This window comes from Streptopelia decaocto (assembly GCF_964273445.1).
Source record: "Streptopelia decaocto genome assembly, chromosome: 4".
NCBI classification, from domain to species: domain Eukaryota; kingdom Metazoa; phylum Chordata; class Aves; order Columbiformes; family Columbidae; genus Streptopelia; species Streptopelia decaocto.
The window spans coordinates 7,062,773-7,077,849 of record NC_138658.1 but is presented as its reverse complement, the minus strand read 5'-3'; the positions used below and the strand labels follow the sequence as shown (position 1 = coordinate 7,077,849).

General features: G+C 43.9%; 1 protein-coding gene across 1 annotated transcript; it reads right to left on the bottom strand.

Moving 5' to 3' along the window:
* Nucleotides 1-1,082: 1,082 nt before the first annotated feature.
* Nucleotides 1,083-14,309, bottom strand: CYP2U1 (cytochrome P450 family 2 subfamily U member 1). The gene is made up of 5 exons (XM_082051941.1): nt 13,790-14,309; nt 10,335-10,967; nt 5,589-5,750; nt 4,441-4,608; nt 1,083-4,020 (listed from the first exon to the last, which is right to left on the bottom strand). Exons 1-5 carry the CDS (start codon nt 14,211-14,213, stop codon nt 3,842-3,844), a joined length of 1,566 nt encoding a protein of 521 aa, XP_081908067.1. The 5' UTR covers nt 14,214-14,309; the 3' UTR covers nt 1,083-3,841.
* Nucleotides 14,310-15,077: the final 768 nt, after the last annotated feature.

Sequence of the window (15,077 nt, the reverse complement as noted above, 5' to 3'; positions counted from 1 at the left end):
CCCATTGCCCCCCAAGGCTCACTATTTGGCAGCCCCATTGCCCCTACAGCTCACTATTTGGCAGCCCCATAGCCCCCCAAGGCTCACTATTTGGCAGCCCCATTGCCCCTATAGCTCACCACTGCCCTGGGCAGCCTGTTCCAATGCCTCACAACCGTTTCCATGAAGAATTTTTTCCTAATATCCAATCTGCACCTCCCCTGGTGCAACTTGAGGCCATTTCCTCTTGTCCCATCACTTGCTACTCCTTTCAAGCAGTTGTAGAATTCCTCAGGAGTGAACAGCAAGGTCAGCCCCGGCGGAGCTGCTGCCCAGCCCCACTGGCCCTTGGCCAGGGGCAGGTTCTGCGCAGAGGCCGCTCCAATGTCCGCCCTTGGCAGCAGAGGTCACTGTGTTGTCTTCCCAACGTCCATGGGCGCTGCAGTGCCAGCTCCTTTTCTCAACCTTTGCAGCACTCGGTAATAAAAGAGTATTTCCAAACTAAAAGAGGATTTCATTTTCAGGCTGGCACAAACAATCTAGCAAACAACAACAACACAAATCATTCCTTTCTAAACGCGAATGGCCGAGCCATATCAGCTGCAGACCACCATCATTTTCCATCTAATCACCACCAGAACAACCAGATGTTCAAGTCAGCAACAGCTGACAACGTGGCAATTACTGCCTGTCCTGCTTGAGTCAGCATGGGCGTAAACATTAAGCAATTTGTTTTCTTGAAAGGAAATAAGTGGAGTATTCTCGTATCTCTGCACTTTGTACCAAAAGCGTAATGCAAAAAAATCCGCCCTTTCCTCACTCAGGCTCGTCTGACAGCAAATCAGCCAGGAGCACTAAGTCCTCATCTCTACTCTTCCCTCTCCTTTCATTCCGAGTAACAATGTTTTTAAAACATATTATTTCTACCATTTGGTCATAACAGGCCTGGCATTGTGTTCTCCCTGTTTCACTTTATTCCCCCTCATCCAAAACATTTTGTAACATCTTCTCATTCAAAAGCTTTGCTTGTAAGATGTAAAACGCCGTGAGCTTAGGTCAACAACTGGAACTCATTAAAATGACTATGCAAAGCTGTCAAACACTTACTTGGGAATTACTTTATTATAAATAAAATTACACTGAGGCAAAGTCTGAAATCATTTTTAGAAATAAGGACATTTTCAGCATTCAGAAATAGCCATCCACTTATATAAAACACACATTTTTCAATAAGGCATTTGAGATGCTTCCTCTGCTAAAAAAAAGAGAGGAGAGGGATATATTTACAAATACAAACCAATTCTGCTACCACTTTTACTTACAGTTTACCAAAGATGGCAACACATTTATAAACCCACAAACATTGTGTTGCTTTTATGCTATTGTTCAGCTACTTTCATGGCATCCTGTGAAGATTTCAGTGCATCTGAAGGCATGAAAGGCAGGGCTTTATTGTCATTTCCAAGAGCATCTTGCATTCTGGCATGGTTGCACCTTCACATCAGTGTTTTTAGCTTGTTGCACTGTGCAGCATTTGATTATAGGTATCACCAAAAACCTGCATTCTCAATGTACTGTTTGCGGAAGGATAGTTTTTAAAGGTGACTTTTTAAACTAAACCCAGCAGGCAAAACAAGCACAAATACGTACAATTCCACATACTAGGGAATTACGAGAATTGCGTCTTTGGAATCTGTAAAAAAAAAAAAATACTAAAGTGCTTTTCAAATGTGTCCACATTGATTAAAAGGACACGTATTTTATATAAGCAATCAGTTGTACACCAACATCATTATGGTGCTTAAAGAGCCATTTCAACATAAAGATAAATATTATCAGCATTTAATTTCAGCTTTGCAATTAAGCATATACCACTTTAAGGATTTCCAGACAAAAATCCCAGCTGTACAGAATCTATATATTCATTGGAAAAAATGAAGTTAAAGAAATAAGTGCTTATTACTCCAACACTGTCAGCTTTTAGTCCAAGTTTACTAGGATTGGTGCCAAACTCATCATTATGTTGTGCTATGGGGTTTTCAAATATTCCACACAAAGGAAAAAGACCTAACACAAGCATGAGCTAACCTATACATTCCAGAATTAGACTATATGAGAAGTGGAAGTTCTCATACAAACAGCAGGGTACCTCACCAAACAAATGTATCATTCAGAAATGAAGCCACTCTAACAGATAACAGAAAACCTTAATTTGAATCCAAAATAACTATCTTCCAGTCTTTGCTAGGCACTACCTGGCTTTTAAAAGTTCAAGTTAGCAAATGACATAAAGGTTCATTTCAAGCTGAAGAACTGACTGTTCTTTCACTATTTACGTTTAGTTTCTGCTAAGAAATACTCAATTCTACTTTAGAGTCAACTTTACATTCCAGTGTTATAAACATGACATTAGGAGGACTTCCAGTATTTGCCAGATCTCCGATGAGGTGGGAAAAAAGTATTTCCTTAAAAGAGTACCTATGAACTTATTTCATCTGATATGAAATTCTGCTAGATCAAAAGGTGTATAAAGACATTTAGGGATGATCAAGAACAATTATTTAAGGGTTGTTACATGTCCCCTCAAAAGAACACATTCTATGTTTGAGAGATCTTTCAAATAACAGGCAAGACTGAAACACCCAACAACAGGTCTCCTTGGCAATTGGTTTGATAGTGGTTAAAAAGCACTAAAATTTTGCACGTAAAAAGAGTAAGGTACTGATACACTAGTATTGTGTGAACTACAGATCTCTTTACTCCATGCAGAACATAAAGAGAAAGCCTTTATACTCAAACCTCAAGTTTGTCGGATTCCTCATGTTCCATTCCTAAATGTGTAAGACCTACATCTGTAGTGCTGTACATATGGCATATTTGAAGTAAGAGCCCAGTTCCCAAAGCCAAACAGGTTGTGGGGGCACTGTCCACGCTGTTTGCACATGAAAAACCTGAGTGAAAGCCCCCAGTTGAGGATTACACGTGTGGTTTTCCCCTGTGAGCAGGTTGTTGGTCTGTCCAGGCTGCAGACACGGGGAAAACGGCAAATGGAAAGCGGCAGCACAGATGTTGCCATGAATATCTGTTTGGCACCAGACAGAACAGACTCCTGTTTCTTCTTGGAGAAATCTGCTCTCATTTATACTCTGAGATAAAACATCTGCATCCAAATGCTGCACGCTCCTTTCATGTTAAGAACATGGTATATTCAAGGATTCATGTGGCCTCCAAGCCTGAGTTTTCAGAGCTGGTACCTGCTTGTTTATAGCGAGCCCCGACAGTCAAGAATGTTTGGATCCAGGACCCCTGACTGATTTGATCCGATTGGCACCTATGAGTCACTTGCAAGAACGAATCCTCCAAGGTTAAAAGAAGTGTCATTTAGTTGTTTCCAAAAAGTATTTGTCATTATTTAAGCTCAGTTATGAAGTTTCTTTAGACAGAAAACGCTAATACCCTGTCATTCATTAATCCTTTTTGTATTAAATGATGTCCTTCGCTCATTTGGTAAAGTAAATGTTTATGTACTGCTCTTATCAAAATAACAATTACTATTTGCTAAAGCATTAACAGATGTTTTGGACCATTCTCTTGTATTTAATATTTGACCAACTGACAGTAATAGCTTATAGACAGAGGGACTGAGCCCAGCAAGTTTTTATATCAAATTGCAAACTATGCTGCCAGCTCATTTGTGGAATGCAACAGCTGACAAAAAGGTTTTCTCCTTCCAGAAGCGTAAATGGATCATTCTCACCAACGAGGAAAGCCTACACGGTTGGTGTTTTTCTGGAAGGCAAGAGAATGCTGGAAACAAAGCTGGATTTTTAAAGTGCAGTTTCTTTGTGTAATCTTTTTGATGTTATTTCTTCAAAGCTATTATATTGAAAGGACACGGAGCTAATGTTAGACCAAACCTTCCGTCCATAGATGGTTTTGCAGCATTTTCAGGATACAAAAAGGTAAAACTTTGCATTAGACTTGCAAAAATTAAGAACAGCTCCATTTTTGCCAACTGCTCTCCCATGCACACACGTTTACCTAAAGAACAGTCAGAAGAGACGTATTACTGCTTTAATCCTGTTGACCATTTGTTAACACACATGCAATTCCTGCGCTAGCAGAGCCCAAACACAGAAGGGCTCAAGCTTTTCTTAAGCTATGAACTCGCAAGCTTTGCTCTCCCTCATCTGAGTCTAAGCCTTGCTCAGCTGTATTGCTTCATATTAACACCATTTGCATCTGTAGCAAAAGTACTATCAAAGGACTATTTATAATTTCTCATTTTTGCCTGGCAACTGGAGCTTTTAGGAACCCGACCCATCTTGCAAGTCACCAACTGGAACAATAAACTAATTCTGTAGTTGGTCCTACATGGTCCCACCTCACAGCTCCAAGGCCCAACACTTGAGACAGCACCACCACCCCCAACCAGCTGCTGACTGCAGGTGGATGTCTTACCCATTCCAAAAGGAATGAATGCCTCTTTCTTAATTAGCTGGCCATTTTCATCCAGAAATCTTGATGGTTGAAATTCATCGGGTTTCTCCCAAATGTTAGGATCTCTGTGTACTGACCACAAGTTGGGCACGATCACGCTGCCCTTAGGGATAGTATATCCCTGCAGAACTTTAAACACAAGCACAGAGACAGAGGATGTGACAAGCTGCTAAATGTAAACGTGGGAGACACATTAAAAACACAACTAGAAGATCACTTTAGCTGGTGTTCAGCTATGTTTATGAAAACATACAGCCAGCAAGATCACTTGAAAAAGGATATTGATTACTGTTTTCTGTAGATGCAGAGCTCAGTGGTATAAGCCCTTCAAGCTTTAGCAAACCAGCTGCTCCAAATTGTTATTTCCAGAGCTCTGTGTCAGATGGCCAAAAATAACTCTGCTGTTCCAGGTACAAAGGTGGAGTCTCAGCTGCCAACTACCACTAAGCACATCATTCAACACAAGCTGACTCCCAGAAATCCCTCTAAATCAGAAAATTTCTGGACATCAGGTCAGACATGGTGCTTAAACAGGAGCATCTCAATCTACTTTCTATAAATGACATTTTACAGACCTGAGTTACATGTCTAATACATAATTGAGGTCTTTGTAAGTTATTACTAGATCATAGAATCACAGAATGTCAGGGGTTGGAAGGGACCTCGAAAGCTCATCCAGTCCAATCCCCCCATGGAGCAGGAACACCCAGATGAGGTTACACAGGAAGGTGTCCAGGCGGGTTTGAATGTCTCCAGAGAAGGAGACTCCACAACCCCCCTGGGCAGCCTGTTCCAGTGTCTGTCACCCTCACTGAGAAGAAGTTTCTTCTCAAATTTAAGTGGAACCTCTTATGTTCCAGTTATAACCCATTACCCCTTGTCCTACCATTGTTTGTCACTGAGAAGAGCCTGACTCCATCCTCCTGACACTCACCCTTTGTATATTTATGAACATTAATAAGGTCACCCCTCAGTCTCCTCTTCTCCAAACTAAAGAGTCCCAGCTCCCTCAGTCTTTCCTCATAAGGGAGATGCTTCACTCCCTTAATCATCTTGGTTGCCCACCAGATCTTAATGCACAAAAGAAACACTGTATTAAGAAGTCTTACCAGCATTTTCTGAGGCCATTCGAGGAATAGAAAGGGGAACGACCGCAGTCATCCTCTGCACTTCCATGATGGTTGCCTCTGTGAAGGGCATTTGAGCCTTGTGGGCAAGAGAGGGAACTTTGTCACGTCCTAGAACCGCTTCAACTTCTGCATGAACCTTCTCTATTCAAATGGAGTGAGAAAGAAAAATAAAAAGAAAAAAATATGCACAATATGTGAGAAGACATCCTCCCAGTTTCATTTTCCTATGTTTCACTCTTTACATAGATTTGTCGAAAATTACTTTAAGACATGTGATCTCTCGCTGCAATAATTATGCCAACATAAGCCTTAAGAACGAACTCAGTTCAGAATAAAACAACCAAGCTCAATCTCAACAATTGTCAAGAGTAAAGCTACTGAGACAACAGACATTGCCAGCACTTCTGTATTGGAAAAGACCAGGAAAAGTTCCTTTCCAGTTCCAAATGTATTCATAATCTTAGTTTAACCACACAGCAATTTGAATGGTGAAAACATCAAGCTTCTCGCCTGCATTTAAAAAAATGAAGACAAAGCGAATGCATGCAGCGCAAAGAAAAAAACAGGAGTTAACAACCTTATCTCCCTTCTCGTTCAGGTGAGGCACAAAGCATCAAAACGTTTGTTTGCCCCTTTCACCTCGCTAACAGCTCTTTTCTCTCTGATTCAAGATTAAATAAGAGCTCAATGCAAAAGAATCTCTGAGTTTTCAGAGCAGCAATCAGAAACACTGTGCAAACTGCCTTCAGCGAACAGTTGCTGCCACCTGCTGGGTTTGGTAGGAAAACAAGTTCTCATATGAGGAACACAGTAAAAAAATACCGACAGCAAGAGATCTGCTGATGGTGCGGCTCCGGGTACCTGCTTTGTGGGGTTTTGCTATTTTTTTAAAGGACACATTATAGCCCTATATTCAGGTATGCATGTCCACAATAAAATAAACAAGTTTTCAATATGAAAAAAAAATAAAGGAGATTGACTCATGCAATATGTCACATCAGCATCTTATCCTGTCAAACACTTCTTCAGGGTTTGTAAAGATAAGTGGAAATATACAGAAAGCGGTCAAACTGCTGCTCACGTTACCAGCTACAAAAACACAGATCTCAAGAGTCCATCGCTAGCAGCAGGTTATTTGAACTGCTCCACTACATTTCATTTATTTAAAAATCTCGCAGATCTTCAGAAGTCAAGGACCGAAACCAAGTCAGGGAACAGCAAATCAAATACTCCTCGCTATGTTCACTATATTCACGCACACACAAACAACCCCCCTTGTCTTTTCCTTGTAAAAAGCAAAACTGGCTTCCACAAACCAAGACATTCTTTCTCATTTTTTACCCTGATGGCCCTTCATTTGCCTTCCCATGACTGCAACATCTGCTACTGCTTAAAGTTGTGCAATTCAGATATTTCCTTTAGGGGATAGGAAAAATAAGAATGGGACAGAATGGTTTGGGTTGTAAAGGACCTTAAAGATCATCTAGTTCCAACCCGCTGCCATGGGCAGGGTCACCTTCCACTAGACCAGGTTGTTCAAAGCCTGGCCTGGAACATCTCCAAGATGGGGCATCCACAGCTTCTCCAGGCAGCCTGTTCCCGTCCCTCACCACCCTCACGGTGATGAATTTCTTCCTTATTAAAGCCGTTACCTCATGTCCTATCGCTACATGCCCTTGTAAAATGTCCCTCTCCAGTTTTCTTGTACATCCCCTTTAGGCACTGGAAGGTGCTATATGGTTTCCCTGGAGCCTTCTCCAGGCTGAACAACCGCAACTCTCTCAGCCTGTTTTCACAGGAGAGGTGCTCCATCCCTCTGATCATCTTGGTGGCCTCCTCTGGACTCGCTCCAACATGTCCATGTCCCTCTGATGTTTGGGCCCCAAAGCTGAACATGGCACTCCAGGCGGGGTCTCACCAGAGCAGAGCAGAGGGGGAGAATCACCTCCCTCAACCTGATGGTCGCACATCTTCTGATGCAGCCCAGGACATCGTTGGCTTTCTGGGCTGCAAGCGCATGTCACCAGGTCACGCTGAGCTTCTCATCAACCAACACCCCCAGTTCCTCTCCTCAGGGCTGCTCTCAGCGCATTCGCTCCCCAGCCTGTATTTGTGCTTGGGATTGCACATGTCCAATCCATGTGCAGGACCTTGCACTGGCCTTGTTGAACCTCATGAGGTTCACACAGGCCCACCTCTCCAGCCTGTCAAGGTCCCTCTGGATGGCATCCATGCCCTCCAGCGTGTCAACAGCACCACACAGCTCAGTGTCATGGGCAATCCCACTGTGTCCATGTCACCAACAAAGATGTTAAACAGCACTGGTCCCAATACCAACCCCTGACGAATGCCACTTGTCACTGGTCTCCACTTGGAGCTGTTGACTGCAACTCTGAGTGTAACCAGCCAGCCAATTCCTTATCCACTGAGCGGTCCATCCATCAAATCCATCTCTCTTTAGTTTAGGGGCAAGGATGGCGTCAAATGCTTTGCACAAGTCCAGGTACATGATATCAGTTCCTCTTCCCTTATCACCAACACTGAAACCCCATTGTAGAAGGCCACCGAATTCGTCAGGCACGATTTGCCCATAGTGAAGCCATTCTGGGTGTCACCAGTCACCTCCTTATTTTGCATGCACCTTAGTGTAGTTTCCAGGAGGATACTAGAAGTCAGAGAATCACATCCTATAGCTAAGTGATACACTCTGGACTACTGAGCTTATTTATAGTGTTTGACAACAGCTACAGCATAAGGGGAAATCAGAGAGGGGCAATAGAATGGTTAGAGATCAGCAGAAGAGAGAAAACTGACTGGCACATACATGTACCATACCAGGGATCAGGAAAGGGGTTTTTTAACCTCACAGAACTCCTGTAGGTCTCATTTGTGTAATTTAAACCGTACCTAATTCATGTAAGTGTGTATCAACTCAAGCAGTAATAACACACAACCATTAAAAACAGAATAATAAGTCTACGCAATAAAATTTAATTTTACATTTGTCCCCAGTGGACTGTCTCTCCCACATACTGAACTGATGCCCTATTTTGCAATCCTTGTCAACAATTTGGTTAACTTTGTGCAACGAACTACGGTCTTGACCTATTTAAAGAGATTATTTCAGACAGAGGTGCTGTAAACAAGTATCTATTTGCTTATCTGTAAAGCAGCTGCAGCACCTGGAAAGCTCAAAATCCCAAATATGTGATAAAAGTATTCCAGGCTTATATTGGTCTTAGATAACTTGAGGTTTACTCTTCTTCACTCCAAGTTAACAAGAATCTGGGCAAAGCAGGGGAAATGTTTCACTGCTATAAACTGAGGTAGAGTTACCCAAGTAGAATCTGTCCATCCTGCCAGGGTTTCAAGGCTGCATTTACCCAACAATCTTTCTAGTAGAAATTAGTTGCTATGTAGGACTTTGGAAGAAGCTGCTAATAAATTAATAAATCGTCTTATTTTTCTTAAATTCAACCATCTAAATTTGCTAAACAGTACTAAAGAAAACACAGGCTTTGCAACCAAGTGTGCTGTAAAAGACTCAGTATAGAAAATTAGTGAACCAAAATTAGTTTTAAGTCTTTACTGATGGAAATTTATCCCAACAAGTCTTGAACTACAACTCTATCAAGTACTATTTTACTGTAATATTGTAACCTCTCCCACACCACTGGTATTTTTTACATAAAAACCTACAAGTCATTTTCTAGATCTCTGTTACAAACAGTAACCAGATCACAGCATCATCAAACAACCTGGGTCACAGGGAACCTACAGCGGTGATCTGATCTAGGCCCTAACTCAAAGCAAAGTCACCTTCCAAGTTAGATCCAACTCTGAGAGTAGATCAGACTACTCGGGATCACACCCCAGTGAGTTTTGAACACTTCCCAATACTTCTGTTAACTCTCAAGGCAATCCGTTGCACTCTTTGCTATCTTCATAGGCCATTTTTCTCCTACAATCTGATCAGAATTATCTCACTGTAGACTGTCTCTGCTGCTTCTCTTCCTTCCACTGCACACCTCAGAGGAGGCTGCCTCCACCTTCTGAGCATCTTCTGATCTGCAAACAGCATAAGATCACCCCCTCAGTCATCTTTCCCTACCACTGAACAAGCCCAGTTCCTTCTGCTTGTCCTTTGGGGCCACGTGCTCCACGTGTCTCTTTGCCCTCCCCATCATCAGCAACCTACCCAACTGCCATGATCATTCCGCACTGATGGGGAAAGGCCTCGCAATGACACTGACCAGCTGGCGCTGTGGACTTGCTTAAGTCCAACTTGCTTAAGCTGTCTCTAATTTAACCTTCCTCTACAGCGAGCAGTGTTTCACTTCCCCAAACTCTGCTGCAAGGCTCAAGAACGTCCCTGCTCAGGGAGGCATAAAAGTAGAGCTTATCGCTACATATCTCACATGTATCACAAGTATAGGCCTGGAATGCCACAACTGCAACAGCTTTTCCAACATGCCCAGGTTCCCTGGAATTGCTTGGGAAATATCAAGTTGTCCCAAATCGGCACAAATGCATAGACTAAAGGGTGATTTAGGTACTTAATATACAGCACTAACCTAGAGATCATCATCGCAGTGCAGGACAGATGTCTAACCACATATCAGCCTTTCAAATTATACATACACGTGTACTATTTGCAGTCCAAATGACTGCTGTACCAAAGCTTTAAGGTTTGCAATCAATTACCTAGAATAAAAATAGTCTTACCTTGTACTTCTGGGTAGAGAGACATGTAGAGCAGGCACCACAGTATTGTGTTGGAAGTCGTGTCTGTGCCTGCGATGAAGAGGTCACCAATGATAAAAAACAGGTAGTCCTCATTAAAACTGCTCTCCTTGTTGTTCTTCTCTTCGTCTGCATGGATCAAGTACATATCAATGAAGTCCCTGGGATTTGCCACATCCAGCGTATCCCTGTGCTGTGCAATTATTTTCTTCAGAAAAGCGGTCATATCTAATTCTGTTTTCCTAAGTTCCCGGAAAGGCCCAAAGGGAAGGTAGTACAGCCAAGGGCAAATATTGACCAGGATCATGTAGCTGTTCACGCTGAGCTCTAGTGCACGGGCCATGTTCTTCAGCATTGTCTTGAACTCAACATCTTGGTAGCCAAAACGCTTACCGAACGCCATGGAACAGATAACGTTGGACACTGCGTTGCGAATGATCGGAAAGGGATTAAATGAATCCTTTCCGTGCTTCAGCATTTCCTCCTTTATGTACTTCAGCTCCTCAATGATTTTAGGCTCTAAGCTGTGTCTTCCTACTCCAAAATGACGCAGTGTTGAGAGAGAGAATTTCCTCTGTTGCTTCCAGACAGGGCCATAAGGTGCAAAAATAACACCTGGAAGAGAATGGGGGAGCCTGAAACCAAAATGCTCTGTCTTGAAGAAGAAATAGCCAGGCCTGCAACCCAAGAGCCACAAGGGAGGGAAACAACACACAGCAAATCTATCCCAAGCTCTGGGCTTGACGCTAAAGCAAGAAAACAAGCTGCTTCATAACAGCTTTGGGAAATCCTGTCCCTCCTTTTCCCTCTCAGTTATATGAACATAACTACACCAACAGGTTTATTAGTCTTTGCGAGACACTAATAGATGGAGAAAAGGTACTGTAGGTGCTTATTACAGATGACACCAATTTCACAGTAATTAACCCTGGGCCATAGGTTAACTATACCCTTTTCTGCTCACTGCCCTGAGACACAAATTCCTTCAGTGAGGCAGAACAGAAAATATTAAAACACAAACCGGTTTGCATTTCTTTTCCCCTTCATGTTATGCAAACCTCTCAACACTGTTTGAGTGTGCACACATTTCTAATACAACAAGGTCTTTCTTAAACTATAATCAATGCAGGATACACGCGCTGCAAACAAACGGGGAATGTAAAGACAAATTCGGAGCCACTTGGCAAAAACCTACCTGATTTGCATCTCAACAGCTTTGATGCCTCCAGGCACGTGTTCTGCACCATTGCATCATTAAATTCAATCCCTCAGCTTCAAATATAAATCCTGCTCACTTACAAACACCTCTTTTATTGAATTAACAGACCACACCGGACATAGCGCAGCGTAACAAAACACACAACCTGCTGTTTCTAATGTACTCCATGGTTAACCTGAGAAAGCTTAGAGTCATCAAAACACAAGGCTAGTTCTGCTTTTGTTCTTCTAGTAAAGTGACACGAAATATGTTTGTTTCTGGGAATAAAAAGTTACTTTATAAAGGCAACATCAATTCTGCCAGCTGCAAATCTTAATGTTAAGAGGCCATAAGAAATTAGCAATAGAAATATGCACTATGTTCCAGAACTTAATGTTAACTACTTTTCTATTACTACCTAATGTTCATAGGTGCAAAAAGGAGAATAAACAAGAAATCTATAGCTAGAAACAGAAATCTGTAGATATGCAAACAAGATAGCTGTACTCAGAAGGGTCTGCAATCCCAAAGGTATAAATAGTTCGAGTGTAACATAAAGCTGTTAATCTATCCAGCCACATTTTCCGATTGCATTATCTATTCATAGTGGTAATGACAGACTGAAGAATACAAACACATGACCTAGTTTCAAGAGGCCTAAACAAAAAAAGCAGGACACTATGGAGAGTCAGAACAAGCTGAGAATCAGCTGAACTTCATCGTCTCTCCACAAAGACATTCCTTAGGAAATCCATTCAAATATCTACCCCCTAGCACTTTGTTAAAGAACCACAAACTTTTCAGAGCCCCTTTCTCAAGTAGCACCGGAAGGTGAAAAAACAGGCTTCTTTGGGGCTGAATTTGGTCAAGAACCAACTTTGTTTTTCAGGGTTTGTGGCTGGGGTGCAGAACCACCATGGGTTTCTTGGAACAAAACAGCATATTATCACTATTTCTATCCCACAACAAATACCTCCAAAACAGACTATACATCCACCATCTCCTCCCTTTTCTATCATTAGGAAAATTAGTTTTAGGATCCAAATACCTCCATAAAAGAAAACAGACCTATTGTCTTGAATGTAAAGAAGGCTCTCCTAGCCACAATAAACCTCCCGGTGCTCACTATGCGTTGCTGCACAACACTAATAATTGATTTGCAAGCTAGGAAAGAATAACATAAAAGGCAGATTAAGGAGGAAGAAGAGCATAAAGCCAGAATAACAGAGGTAAGAGAAACTGGATCACTGCAAGGCAATAATAGTGCAATAGTACTTCACTCTCAATGATAAATCTCTACATGACGTGAAACATCAACATACACAGCATAGACAATTGCATTCTTAGAAAACAAAACAAAAAACCTGAAGAAAATACAATACTAAATTCTGAAGCAACAAGAACCCGGAATAACCAGGACTTCATGCTCCTTACAGATGTCTAATTCCTATTAAAGTTTCAGGCATTTAACTAATAGCTTTCCTTGATCACGGAAATTAAAAGATAAGTTTTACAATACAATTAGCACATTAACAAGCCTCCTAAACTGACACAAATGCTGAGATCCGTAATGAACCTAAAAACTAAACATGAAGAAATTCTAACTGCAATATTGTCATCATGTGTTTAAACACCCTAAGCCTTTTTTTTTGAGAAAGCTAGTAAACTCTCCTTTAACCTATTAAAAAAATAAATGATCAGTAAGTTTTGACAAGCAGAATAACACAGCTGCAACCATCCCCGCAACAGCAGCTCGCACACAGACAGCAGAGAATGGGCAGCTATGGGACTTCACAGAGCCTGTTCTTAGCCATCATTACCTTGCTAAGAACCGGGCAAGCACCACAAAATTAGTTCATGCTGCTGCTAAAGCACCTGAAATTTCTCCTCCTGAGGTAGCTAAAATCACAAAGTGACAGCCCAGGTGTTCCTTAGGTCCCTGCACACAGACGCCATGATCTTTACTGTGAAGGCTGGTGAAGGAATCGCGCATTTCGGTCGTCATGACGCTGCCGCGCACACCGGAGCGCTGTCACATCCACGGGGACGCTGCCGATCCCCTCAGTGCAGCGTGGGTGTCTGTCTCTGTCACCAGCGGGGCAAGGGACACACGCGATAAGCAGCTGGCTCAGCCTGTAATTCCCAATAGTTATCGACCGATTTGGGCGCAGCAGCCGCTCAGCGCGGCGGAGCGAGCGGTGCCTGAGCAGCGGGACCCCGGGCGCACCCTCCTCCTTACCCTTCTTGCGGGTGATCATGAGGACGATGGGGACGGAGGGCCGGTCGCTGAACGCCTCCGCCTTCTGCACCAGCGCCTCCCGCACCGCCCCGAACGTGTTGAGGACGATGAAGGGGCGGCTGCCCACGAAGAGCCGGAAGACGCCGCCGTACATCTTGGTGAGGCGGGTGAGGAAGACGTGCGGGGAGAAGGCGAGGTGGCCGCGGCCGCCGCCCCGCACCTGCCCCGCCCACCTCCGCAGCAGCGGCGGCGGCAGCAGCGCGAAGCCGAAGTTCCCCACCAGCGGCCAGGGCGCCGGGCCCGGCGGCAGCCCCGGCAGCGCCCGCGGCCGCCGCAGCAGCCAGTAGCAGCCCAGCCAGCACACGGCCGCCAGCAGCAGCTCGGTGGCGGTGGGGGCCCGCAGCAGCCACGTCCAGCCGGCCATCCCGCCGCTGTCCCCGCCCCGCACTCGCCCCCTGCCAGCGCCCAGCGGCTTAAGATGGCGGGGGCGGGCGGGAGGCGAGGCCTGCGGGCCCTGACCCCGGGGCTGTGGGCGGGTAGCGGGTCCGCCCCGCGGCCGAGCCCGTTAGCGGCGGCACAGCGGCTGGAGCCGGCGGGCGGGAGCGGGAACGGGAACGGGGCTCCCCGGGGATCCGCACGGCGCCCCGGGGCAGCCGGACGGGACCTGCGCAAACACCGGGACGCGGAGAATTAGTTCCCGCAGGGGGGTGACCTTTTTGTTTTCTTTTTGGAGGAAGCGGGATCATAAAGCTGACTGTGCACTTGGACTTAAGCCAAGTTCAACATCTTTCATTAAACATAAGCATATATATTAATATGTCCAGCCAATTAAAAAGTGACTGCTCTTCATAGCCCCATAGGATTTACTTCTAAATGCCTCATATGCAAAACAAACAACACACACACATACAAAACACTATTGAGGCTTAGAAGGAAATACAGATGACCCTTCTTCCCAAATACAAAAGCTGGCACTTCTAGGCAACACACCAAAATTTTCTGTTTTCGTAAGCAAGGACTAACCTGGAACTATGTCCCAGTTCTAGGGTAAGTAACTGCGAGAGGTGCCTCAGGGCTGGACCTAAGTTTTGGAGGAAAAGATGGTTTAGTCCTTATCCTTCCCCATAAAAAAAACCCCAAACACACACATACACAAACACAGCACCACACAACAACAGAAACCAACCACACACATCCCCCAAAACCCACCCACCCAAACAACCCCAAAACAACAACAAAACAGGAAAAAATTTCACAACCCACCAAACAAGCCCCAACCCATTTTCAG

What these genes read in the sequence shown, in the direction of transcription:
- CYP2U1 (XM_082051941.1), bottom strand. Translation starts at nt 14,213, where the DNA reads ATGGCCGGCTGGACGTGGCTGCTGCGGGCCCCCACCGCCACCGAGCTG. An exon ending in TCTCTACCCAGAAGTACAAG is followed by an intron (nt 5,751 to 10,334) that starts GTAAGACTATTT and finishes CCATTTGAATAG; the next exon opens with AGAAGGTTCATGCAGAAGTT. An exon ending in ATTCATTCCTTTTGGAATGG is followed by an intron (nt 4,021 to 4,440) that starts GTAAGACATCCA and finishes ACTGTTCTTTAG; the next exon opens with GTAAACGTGTGTGCATGGGA.